The sequence below is a fragment of the Portunus trituberculatus genome, chromosome 30 (genome assembly GCF_017591435.1).
Source record: "Portunus trituberculatus isolate SZX2019 chromosome 30, ASM1759143v1, whole genome shotgun sequence".
NCBI lineage: Eukaryota > Metazoa > Arthropoda > Malacostraca > Decapoda > Portunidae > Portunus > Portunus trituberculatus.
The window spans coordinates 8,185,151-8,197,749 of record NC_059284.1 but is presented as its reverse complement, the minus strand read 5'-3'; the positions used below and the strand labels follow the sequence as shown (position 1 = coordinate 8,197,749).

Here is a 12,599-nt window from a genome sequence, read left to right as displayed (position 1 = left end):
CTCTCTCTCTCTGGCACGTTCTTCTTGCGTGTTTGCCTCCTCCTCCTCCTCTTCCTCCTCCCCTCTTTCTCTTATATATGCAGATTTTTTTTTTAGTTTTTCCCTTTCTTGCTCTCTGTTTCATGTCACGCGAACCTCCACGTGTGTTTTCCTCTCTTCTTTCTCCTCTTTCTTCTTCATCTTCACAGAATTCCATGTTTCTCTTCTCTTTTTCGCGGTTTCAAGTCACATGAACCATTATTTTTCTCTAGAACTCAAGACAGAGAGAGAAGCCATCCCATGACGCGACACACACACACACACACACACACAGGGCCACCACAAACAAACACCCACTTGAATAATCGTCTAAACAGAGGCCAAACACACCCTAAGAAACTGCACAACGAGAAACCAAGGAGAAAGGAACATGAGAAGATGCTAACTCACGCCTCACAGACATTTAATCTGGGCCACGACGAAGGAAAAGTGACTGATGAACAAAACAAAAGTTGATGCACCCTCCTTCAGTCTTGCCCAGCCAGCCCTGCCTCGCCAGCCCGCCACCCAGTCAGTTCGCGCGCCGCCCAGTGATCCCCTCAAGAGCACTAAATCTGAGTTTGTCAAGTCTCGCCCGTGACAGTTTAGCCCCGCCACTTGTCTCGCTTCGCTGCCCGCGTCTCTCGCTTACACACGAATTATTAAACGCGTCTGGCTTTGAGGAACTGAAGATTCTACGGTAGAGTGAATAGATTAGGGTGAAAAAAGAGGATTTATTCGCTGAGATAGAAGTAAAAGATGATATACATATGTTTTTCCCATACATACGATTTATTAAACTCGTCTGGCTTTGAGGAACTAAAGATTCTATGGAAGAGTGAATAGATTGGGGTAAAAAAGGGATTTATTGGTGAAGACAGGAGCGAAGGATGATGATATGCACAAGAAAAGAAGCTACGAATGAATATTGGAAAGATATATGAAAGTGAAAAACAGGTTGTGTTAGCGAAATTTAAAGAGGAAGACGATGATGTGCACGTGTCTTCTGGTTAAGCTACAGTATAATAAGTAAACTCATCAGAATGGAAGCGACTGAATAAACTACGAAAAATAAATAAAAGCAGGATTTATTCACGTTTATATGAACTTGGAATAATAATGCTTGGAAGTTAGTTTAATTGTAACCCTCTTACAGCTGAGAGAAATTAGAAATGTTGCTCCATGAAGGAAATATGAAGATAAAAAGAAGGAAAGAATTAATTTACAGAAATACGAGCTAAAGAAGATGATGTGAAGAAGAAAGGCTTCATGAATCTTCTCCACATTTCACGATTAAATATACAAACTCAGGAAAGAAATACAAGAATAAAAAGACAATCTGAGTGAAGAGAGAGAGAGAGAGAGAGAGAGAGAGAGAGAGAGAGAGAGAGAGAGAGAGAGAGAGAGAGAGAGAGAGAGACGAACTTGAGGGGGGAAGAAAAATAATGAATCTTCTCAGGTCTTCGAATGAAAAACACAACTTTTGAGAGAAAATAAGATAAAAGACGTTTTGTTTAAAAAGATGAAAACTTAATATGACCCCGGAGTTCATGGATCTTCTATGAAATGCTTATATATTTTCTTTGACGAATCAAAGGACAAAAAGGTGAAAAAAAGAGGAGTTATTTTGGCAGATACGAGTTTAGGATGATCTTAAAAGAAAGAAAATTAAAAGTACAAACTGCGGTAATAGAAAAAAAAATATGTAATTTCAGAAGATACCAGTCTGAGACGATGCTGAGACGGAGAAAATAATAAAAAAAAAAAAAACTGGAGAGATTAGAGGTCAAGAAAACGATAATATGAAGGAGTTACGAAACTAAGATGCCGCGAGGAAGAAGAAAATTAAAGACAAAACCTAGAGGAACAAAAGACCAAGAAAAGAAGACTTATTTTCCAAGATACAAACCGAAGATGTTGCTGGGAAGAAGAGAAGTTGATGCATCTTGTTTGTGCTTGAATAAATGTAAAGGTTACGACCTTATGAGTATAAACAGGAATGACGCCCTTGTAGAGAGAGAGAGAGAGAGAGAGAGAGAGAGAGAGAGAGAGAGAGAGAGAGAGAGAGAGAGAGAGAGAGAGATGTGATGAAGGAGACCAAGTTAGTTATTCAAGGACGAAAGAAAAATAAGATAGAATATAAAAAAAACAAAAGAGAAGAAGAGATATAGATTCCAACAGAGAGAGAGAGAGAGAGAGAGAGAGAGAGAGTGTGTGTGTGTGTGTGTGTGTGTGTGTAGGAAGAAAGTAAGACCAGATGGAATAATGACTATAATTCCTCATCTACGGGTGTGTGTTTGTCCCGCTGCCCAGCCACTCCTGCTCCTCCATTACGAGCAATTTGATCCCAGAAGACTCCGGGAAGGCGTCCCAGCGAGGCGGTAAGGGATGAAATGGCCCTCAACACACCCAACTATTTGCTCGCGCCACAAAGCAGCACCGCAGCGGGAGGGTGACAAGAAGAGCAAGCTGGGAAGGGTAGCGTCTCCTGTTAACCAGCCTCATCCAATCTCGCCCCTGCCTTACTCCCTGCCTCTCCCCAATCTCTCTCTCCCTCAACCATTCTGCCTACCTCTCCTAGTCTCGTCCGGCCTTTCCCAACCTCACCCAATTTTATCTTGTTCTACTCATGCCTATCATTCCTCTCCCAGCCTCTTGCAGTCCCTTTCAACCTCACTCTCTCCCTGCCTCATCTCAGCCTTACTCAGCCTCTCCCTGCCTCACTCACCCTCTCCCTGCCTCTCCCTGCCTCATATCTGCCTCACTCGTCCTTTCCCAGCCTCTCCCATCCCAAACACGTGACCCTGAGGGCGGGAGCAGCAGCAGCAGCAGGGGAGGCCGGGGAGAGAGGGAGGCGCAGGGGGCGTGAAATGTCTTGGTTCCTTTGAAGGACAAGAGCTGATAAGCCGCAAGGCAGTGCTTTCATTGGCTCTTTTTTTCCTTGGTGTATGCAGTCTGAGTGTCTCTCTCATGAATGCATAATTATATCAAGTGCCTCAAGTAAGTTTCAAGTAATATATACATAGCAACCGCTGCCTTCACGCTGGATAGATAAAAGGGTGTCTAGTTTTATCATGATTTGTTTATTGTTATTTCTTTTATCTTCGTAGTGTGCATGCAGTCTGCGTGTATGACTTGTATACTTATACATCAAGTAAATGCTTTACGAGTTGCATGTAATCGATTAATGCTAGAATCATGAAAACACCTTTGAAAATCCCAGTAATTTCCACTGCAAACTCCACAAGATGTCAAAATATGAAAACTGTCACTAGAATCACTTAAACACCCATGAAAATCGCAGTAGCATCCACTAGACCCCCTACAGTGTCAACAGAACCATTAAAACATCCTTGCAAATCTCACTACCATTCATTAGACGCCTACACTATCACTAGAACCACAAAACATCCTTGCAAACCCCAGTAACATCCACTAGACCCCATTTACTGTCACTAGAACCACTAAAACACCCTTGCGAATCCCACTAACATTCATTAAACTATCACTAGAACCACAAAACATCCTTGCAAACCCCAATAACATCCACTACACCTCCCTACACTGTCACTGAAACACCCTTGAAATGCCCTCCAACACCCAGCAGAGCGTGTTAAAAGGAGAGTCAAGACGAAGAAATGCTCGAGAACACATCAAAACACAATCTTCAGTTTGACAGGAGGCTGCGCTGAGTCTGGGTAAGGCGAGGATCCTTGTGGCATCCAAACAAACACTCTCTGGAGGCCACGGCAGCGTTGACCCCCAGTAGAGGTCATACAAGAGAGAGAGAGAGTGCCGCGTCGCCTGCCACACCCACCACTGCCATGGCTCTCTCTCTCTCTCTCTCTCTCTCTCTCTTGAAATACACTCCTCACATTTCTTCTTCTCTTGTTTTGTTTTGCATTCTTTTATCTTGTTTTTTTTTCTCTTTCTTTAATCATATATTTGCCTTCTCTCTCTCTCTCTCTCTCTCTCTCTCTCTCTCTCTCTCTCTCTCTCTCTCTCTCTCTCTCTCTCTCTCTCTCTCTCATCCCGCCCATGACTCCTTCCCCGGCCTGACTTAACACCTTAATGCCCCAACACCAGAAGGCTCACACGCCCACACCGACACACGTGACTCTGGTCCTTGTGGTGGGAGTGGGCGGGGACGGGCGTGGGTGGGCGGGGGTGAGTGTGGGGTGCGGGGTGTGGGTGAGGGGGCGGGGCAGCACAAGGAGGCACTGTAAGTCACTGTTGGCTCTCTTGGGGTCACCAGACGCTTCGTGTAAATATAATACCCTGTGTGTTATTCGCTTATTTTTTGGCTCTAGTTGAGAATGTTCTGGTTATTCTATTGACGGAGTGTTAATGAGAGAGAGAGAGAGAGAGATAGAGAGAGAGAGTTTATTTGTGTTTCGCGGGGTTGATATGAAACTGTATCATTTTGTTTATTTTGTGTCTAGTGAGGAATGTTCTGGGTATAGTCTATTGAAGGATCGAATGAGAAAGCGAGATATTTTTTTTTTTTTTTTTTTTTTTTGTGTGTGTTTCGTGGTGGTGATACGAAGCTAGGATGGTCTTTTTTATGTCCTATTCATTTATTTTCTACCACTAGTCGGATGTATTCTAGTGTATTGTATAGTGTTTTCTATTGCGGAGGTGTTAATGAAAGAATGTGAAAATTTTGTGTTTCGTGGTGGTGATACGAAACTGAGATAGTGTTTTGTGTTTTGTGTCGAGAATATTCTACTGTAGTCTATTGAAGAAATGTCAATTAGGAAGTGAGGTAATTTGTGTGTGTGTGTGTGTGTGTGTGTGTGTGTGTGTGTGTGTGTGTGTGTGTGTGTGTGTTTCGCCTTGTATATGTAGAACTGCCATGTTACTTTGAGTGTTAGTCATTTGTTTTCTATCCCTTCTCTGGAATATTCTAGTGGAGTCTTTTGGGAGTGTTGATTAGAGAGTGAGAGGATTTTTGTTTGTTTTTCACGTTAATGTAAGAAATTGGGATGGTGTTTTGTGTATTATGTGTTTACTTTCTGCCTCTAGTCTCGAAAATTCTTTAGTGAAGTCTTCTGGAGGAGTGTTAATGAGAGAGGAGGAAATTGTAGTGTTTTAGATTGCTGATACGAAACTGGATGGTATTTTGTGCATCATTCCCTTATTGTTCGGCTCTAGTGGGGAACATTCTAGTGGAGTCTATGGGGAAGCGTTCATTAAAGTGTGAGATTGTGTCTTCAGTGTTTCAGAGAGTTAGAACCCAAACAACGTACCGTCCGAGATTCACTAACTTCTACAACTCACTTATAACTTTCTCTTTTGGTACAGTGAGTCATCGCGTTCTCATTTAAGCTCAATAACTGCACCTCAATTCCGTTCCTTTACCCCAGCAACTCTTCAAACTCTTTTCCGGGTCATACAAACAAGTGCGCGTCTTCTCTCGCCAGTTCCTTTACCCCAGTAACGCCCCGTATCGAGTTCCTGGGTCGTTTGAGCATTGCCGCGGCGTTCCCTGGGCGTGTGCCTGGGTCCAATATTCAGTAGTGCTCTGCTCTCTCATCACATATGTTACTAATCGTGTTCTCAAGAGTAGTTCTTTTGTTAATAATGTAAAAAAGAGTTGTTTATCCATTAGTAGAACCATGAAAATATTCTCTAAAACCCGTGTTACTTCAAGTAGAGTCTTCCAAAGTAGTGAAGGCGTGGCGGAATATTTCGTAGTATGATCTTGGGTCCTGCGAGCGGGAGGGAGCGAGGGCGGGCGGGCAAGTTGACCTTATCAAAGCGAGACTCACGCATTCCCGCTGACTCCCAGCCGCGCACGTGTCCCCGAGGCCAGCCAATCAACGCGTTTACAAGAGTATCATGCTAATTCACGCCTCAAGAGCGCCCGGACTTCAAGTGCTCGTGTAGAAGTTTCATGCATCAACGGTTTTAGAGTTAACATATACAAAAGTTTCGCTGCTGAAGAGTTTCTTTATGCACAAAAGTTTCGCGGATCAAGGTTTAAGTCACTATTTACAAACTTCGCTGCTTAACAAGTTCACATGTTCAAGAATTTTGCTGTTTTGAAGTGAGTTTCTAAGATATTCCTGTCTTAATGCCGTTTTGAGAGCCTTCGACAGACAGACAGAGAGACGAGTTTCTTGGCTATTCCAGACAGACAGACCGAGGAACAGACAGCTGGGCAATAGATCCAAGAAGGTGTGCGTGCAGAGAGGGATGAGGCGGCTTGACGGAGTCACTTACAACTCAGAGCAGTTAGGGAGTTGTAGGAATATAATATCCACTTGAGAGCAACAGATGTAAGGCAGCAGCTGAGATGACAGACAGACAGACAGACAGACAGACACCCGCCAGACACACGAGATAACGGGATAATTACAGAAGGGTTGCCAAAACTTCTCTACACTGTGTACACGAACATGCTAGAACAGTTGACCCCCGCTGTGACTCGCTGACACACACACACACACACACACACACACACACGTTCTCACAGACTAAATGAAACAAGTTTTTTTTATAGATTTCCTCTCATATTCTCGTACACTTCAGCGTCTTATCATGCTTACTTTTAACGTGATCTGGAAAAATTATTGTGATTTTCAGGAATGTGTCAGCAGAGATTGACAAAAGAATGATTAATAGACTTAGTTTTCATTGACTTCGCCAGTATTGTCAAACACTCAGCGTCTTATCATACCTACTTTTAACGTGATCTTGAGAAGTTATTGAGATTCGTAGGAGTCTAACAGCAAAGACTGGCAAAGAAGGGTTAACAGATTTACCTTTTTTCCTATAGACTTTCGCCGGAATTCTCTTATCATGGCTACTTTTAACGCGATGGGCAGTTACTGAGATTTTCAAGAGCCTCACAGACAAGAAATTGACAAGAAGCTGAAACCATTAGGAAAACAATACTACTCCGTCCTTCACGTTGCTTCAAGGGACCAATAACCGACTGGTGTTGAGAATATGATACCAGTCACTTCTTCTGAGTAACGCTGGACAACCTAACTGAAGAAGACACAACTGCAGACACAAAAAGATATGAATCACTCGCCCTCTCATGATGTCAATGGCGTCGTTCAAAATTATAATCAAGACTTGTAAACTTGCACCAGACGTTTTTTATTGAGCTTGAGGAGAGAAGGCTTAGCAGTTAATAGGATGATAAAAGTTAGTTTAGCTTCAATTTACGAGGGTTATTGGTGCCTACAATATCAGCTATCATACTTGAGCACTGCAGTAAACAAATGTAAGTAAATAAATAGATGAATACATGAGTGAATAAGTAAATAAAGAAGTATATAAAGAAAGAACATGTAAACGATAGAACCAAAGATAAACAGATAGATAGATGGGGAGGCTGATAGATAGATAGACAGACAGACAGACAGACAGACAGACAGACAAACAGACAGACAGAAAGAAAGAGAAAGTATAAAAAGAAGAAAGTGCAACAGCATATATTTCATTGCTCTTCCATATAATACTCTTCTAAGTTTCTGATACCACGAATAATAAATAGTGACCACTTTATATCGCCCATTCACTGTACGACTTTCCAACACAGTGTAATTGCCAATGGAAGTAATACTAAGGAATGACTTGAGGTTAGGAAATGGAGTAAGAGGATAGTTATTGAACCAAGCGATCCAACAGGCAAAGATTGAGGTGAAGAACAGAAGTCACGCCAAACCATTACTTCAAACAGCCTGCGAATGAAAGATGAGGTGACAAATGCATTGAAGCTGATTTTACGAGTTTGAGCCTTTGAGATTTAGCATTTTGTCACTTTTTATCTCTTTCATTGGCTGATTAATTATTTTGTTTTGTTCTACTTATTCTTTCCTCCTTTCTACGACTTCTTCTATCGGTCTACTTTTTTTTTTCGTTTAAGTTTTGTTTTTGATAATTAAGATTACCTCTCTCTTCTTTGCCTCTGATTGGTAATAAACTGTTCAACTCTACTTTTTTTCATATATGTTTTCCCTTCTTTCTTCGACTAGACCTGTTTCGAAGGTGGATTACTAAGAACTGGGATTAAATGAGCTCATGATACTCCTTATTAATACCGTTCCTGGATGCTGCTTTTTTCTTACCCCTAGCCACGGGAAGTATCCATTTTTGTATCTTCAGTTAAAGAAAATGCTAGCTTTATTTATTTTTTTTTTTTATTCTTAGCAACGAAAAGGAAACAAAATTAAAGATTCTTCCTATTTCTTCTTACACTTAGCCACAAGAAATCTCCATTCTTTGTACTTTTTCGCTACAAGAACCATCCACTTTTGCACGTTTGGCCACAAGAAACATCCATTCTTGTATTCTTCGCCATGAGAAACATCAAAGACACAAAACCAAGTGTAAAAACAGCAATAAATTCCACTTGTATTTCACGATCGCGTCTTCCTTCCTGTCAATTTCTTTTAACCATTATCTCCTTCACCAGTAATTCAATAGCCTCCCGCTCCGTCGTATGGGATTGGATAGGGGCACGCTCAATTGGAAAGGGAGTTCAGTTCGATTAAAGTTGACAGGGTACACCAGATATTGGCCACTGATGGAGGTTCTCAGTCAATTCAAAGGCCATTGTTCAGCCCTTCCTGCCATATGGGTCTGTCTTTCTGGCTTCCCTCACGCACCACAGCTCAAAGATATGCTTGCAAGGCGGCACCATTGACTCATCGCAATTATAGTGAGGAAATATAAGGAAATAAATGCTATCTAGAGAGAAACTATAAAAAATACACGCTATCTAGTGAGAAGGTACAGGGAAATAGATTTGCAAGGTGCCCAGTTGTCTCAGAACAGTTATACAGATGAGATTCAAGATAATACACGCTTATATTGGGAAACTACAAGAAATATGCCTTATATATATGAAAAAAAAACTATAGGAAATGCGCGTTATATATTGAGAAAGGGCAAGAATATTCACTCGTAAGGCGGCCCCATTTGACTCAACGCAATCATAATGAAGGAATACGAGGAAATACTCTTATTTATTGACGATATACATAAAATACAAGTAAAAACGAAAATAAAAGGAAAAAGATAATAATTGAGTTCTTGACGCAAGATTTCCACAAGAAGCGAAAGAATTTGGTGTTTCAAAAAAGATATTATGTTTTTGTCATTTTTCGTAAACGCTTGAAAGGAAAAAATGCACAACGGGAGTCTTAAAGTGTCTCTTTTAATAAAAATGTAAGAGTTTAGGATAATAAGAAGATACTTGAGACCTTGGCAATCTCTCTCTCTCTCTCTCTCTCTCTCTCTCGTGTCGGCAAACCTGTCCATTAAGTTATAAAGTCTCCTTTCTCCCCATGAAGCTCCCACGCCTTGCCTTGCCTTGCCTTGCCTTGCTGCGCCCCATTACACTCACGCCCACCCCGCGCCCTAACACTGACATCATCCCCTTACCCTCGAGACCTTGAGGTACACTCGTGGACATATGTCAAGTAATACATCCCACACTACTTCTTTCCTCTGTCCTTTGCTCTTCTTCAGTTACGTCAAGATTATTTAATCTATGTTTATTTTTCTTTCTGTAACCTTTTTAATGTGTGCTAAAATTATTTCGTCTTTTTGTTTTCCTTCGATCTTAAGTCTTACATGATCCAAATATTTCCTGTGTCTAATTTTTTTTTCTTCTTTTTTACTCAGTCTTAACACAGGATGCTGTATACTATCTGTCTCTCAATTATCATGATTTTTGTAAAACTGTCAGCAAATTTCAGGCTCAAGATTGAAAGGGATAATTGAAAATACACTGTCTACTTGAAGCCATCTAAAAGCCTCAGTGTCTCCTTGTCATACGAGACAAGGAGAGACGAGGCGAGACGAACCCATCCACCCTATCAACATCACTCAAGTAGCAGACAAACAGCACGCCAAGAAACTGAGTTGTGCATTGTGAGGACACAAAGAATGAGGAAGAAAATGTATTGTTCCAAGGCACTCACAATAAACAGCTTGGAATTTTGAAGCGATCCTGTCTCATATTAAAAAGCCACAAAGAATCTCAGATAAGAATCATAAGGAAAGGAAAAAGACATTGCCCCAATACTCAGATGGGCCATGGATCTTTAAACGCTCCTTTCTCTTATATCTTCAAGCCATTAAGCCCTTCAGTACTGGGACACATTTTTACTTTGAGATTTGTGTACGATTAGACCATTTTATTGACATTAGGAAGGATCTATGGAGGTCAGAAGATTAATAACCGCAGTCTTCACTATTTTAATCCCCGACATAAGTTTCTGAAGCTGTATAAAATCACCAAATAGTATGCTGAATGAATATGGAAACGCTTCATGGTACTGAAGGTGGTTAAGAAACTAAACTTTGTACATTATAAAGACAGAAAGGAGAAGAAAAGAATTAGTCTCTGATACAGCCTAGAATTTTGAAACGCTTTAGTCTCTCGTATACTCAAAAGCCACTAAAAACCTGAGCTTCCTACATACATTCAAATACAAAGAATAAGAAAAGAAAAAGCATTGACCAAAGAAATAATAAATAAGAACATATGCAAAAGCTCTTGTCTCTCGTAATTTCAAATGTCAGAGATGAATTGCGTGTTTTTTTATGGATGTCTTTCCTTGAGTAGTAATTAATTGTCACACTATCACTAGAAGCATGAAAGCAGTAGTTGTATTAGAAGGAAAAAAAGAGGCAGAGGAGGAGGAAAAGTTAATCCATAACCCCTCTAAATAAATCCTACATAAGTTCATTCTGATAGCAAACAAGCAGCAGACAAAACAAACAAATAGTCTAGTTGAGACGCTCGCAACATCTGAGACGGACATATTTAGACGAGTGAAAACGGAGACGGTGGTGTTTGTGTTGCTTCTGAGAGGGAGACAACGGGAACCAGACTCGAGGTGCTTGTGTTGATTGTTGACAGAGGGACAAGAACAACACACAACACTCCTCGAGGAACTATTAAAGTTTGTTATACTATATGACAGTTTTATTTCCCGTCGCCTTACTCGCTCAGATTAATTTCCAGAGATCATTGCGAATACGAACAAAAATTAGATGTAATGTGTGTGTGTGTGTGTGTGTGTGTGTGTGTGTGTGTGTGTGTGTGTTAGCTCTTCCTCTTCTTGATAAGTTTCGTATCAATCTTTTTTATTTTCAGATTCAAGAACTAAAAAAGATAAAGAAAGTGCTTATGCGAGTTTAGTCACAATATATTCAGTCACGTGTAGAACTTGATAATTAGCTAAACCCTTCTATAAATAGCTCAAAAATTTTACTTAAATTTTGATCTATGGGGAAGGTCAAAATCCCTACACTCACACTCACACTCTATACAGACTTAGATGGATGCTCATACCTTTTTCCCACTAATGATACAGAACTCGTTCCAAATCGCCGCTAGTATCATAAAATTGCCTTAGAAAATCCCTGTAATGCCCACTAAAGCATGTTGGAAGCAGTGGAAACAAGATGCCGTGACGTGAGTTGGGGTCCCTGAGCGCGGCGCGAATCTCAGCCTGCGAAGTGACAGGCAAGGACGTTACTTGAGTCTGTGATGGATCGCAGACACGAGAGAGTTTGCAAGCAGTGCGCGCCAGATGAAGCATTAGGGAAGGAACGCGGCGTATGGAACAGTGGATAATGTATGGCATGACTCATTATGGTGAAAATTGAGTATGCGTGAAGTGCGAGCGATGTATTGGTGACGGATAGCACGTAGTGTGTTTGTGTGTGTGTGTGTGTGTGTGTGGCGTAGCTGAGGAGGCGAAGAAGGAGGATCAGTACTTACCATAGTCGTAGTAATCTTCCTGCTGGGGTTTGGGATCAGGTTCGGGCTCTGCTGTCACGCTAGGCAAGACAACAGCCACCAAGAAGAGGAAACCTAGGAGGAGGGAGAGGGATGAGGGGAGCGGGGGAGGCCGCCGGGTGGGGGCTGGGAGCCACCCCATGGTGCGGCGACCCTCGGGCAGGGCGGCGTCGCGTGCTGCAGCAGGAGACCCGTCAGACCCTTGGGACCCGTGTGCCCGCGGCAGCCAGCCAGTCTTTACTGAGCCCGGGCCCCCACCGCACTGACCACCTCCTGCCCTCGACTGTCGCTCACGCCCAGCCTGCCCGCCTGCCCGCCCACACCCGCTGCCACCACCCCCCCGCACCCCGCAGCGTCCCTCCAGGTGACGAGCTCCCCCACTAACGGAAGCATGCCAGGCACTCCCCCTGTAGAACACTCCCACGCAGCGCCGCGCACCACAGCCTTGGCTGCTGCTGCTGCTGCTGCTGCTTCTAGAGGCGGGCAGACTCACTCCCAGAGAACACAGCCACTCACTTCACCAATATCTCTTGGCCTCTGAGCGAATGGTAGAGAAAAATGCTTTTCTTTTTTTTTTATCAAAATATTTATTTGAAAGTTGCACCAAAAAACTGATAGTACAACGAAGAGCAACGTACGTACACCATGAGTTGTGAAAAATTAAAGCGGACTCTCGCCCTTTTCCTCCCTCCCTCCCTGCAAGCCTAGGACAATAGTAACACGAAAGCCAACGTGAGGAACAGGACTTCACTTGTATCTCGCTATATCTTACAGCACCTACCAGTGCGTGTGTGTGTGTGTGTGTGTG

At 42.3% G+C, this 12,599-nt stretch overlaps 1 protein-coding gene across 2 annotated transcripts in view; it reads right to left on the bottom strand.

The window, feature by feature from the left end:
• LOC123510958 (collagen alpha-1(I) chain-like) overlaps positions 1–12,323 on the bottom strand; it is a 26,365-nt gene extending 14,042 nt beyond the window's left edge. For both annotated transcript variants that reach the window (XM_045266494.1, XM_045266493.1), the window contains exon 1: positions 11,774–12,323. In XM_045266494.1, coding sequence (XP_045122429.1) covers positions 11,774–11,933 — 160 coding nt within the window. In that variant the 5' untranslated portion in view covers positions 11,934–12,323. The remainder of the gene's footprint in view (positions 1–11,773) is intronic.
• Between the last annotated feature and the right edge of the window lie 276 nt (positions 12,324–12,599).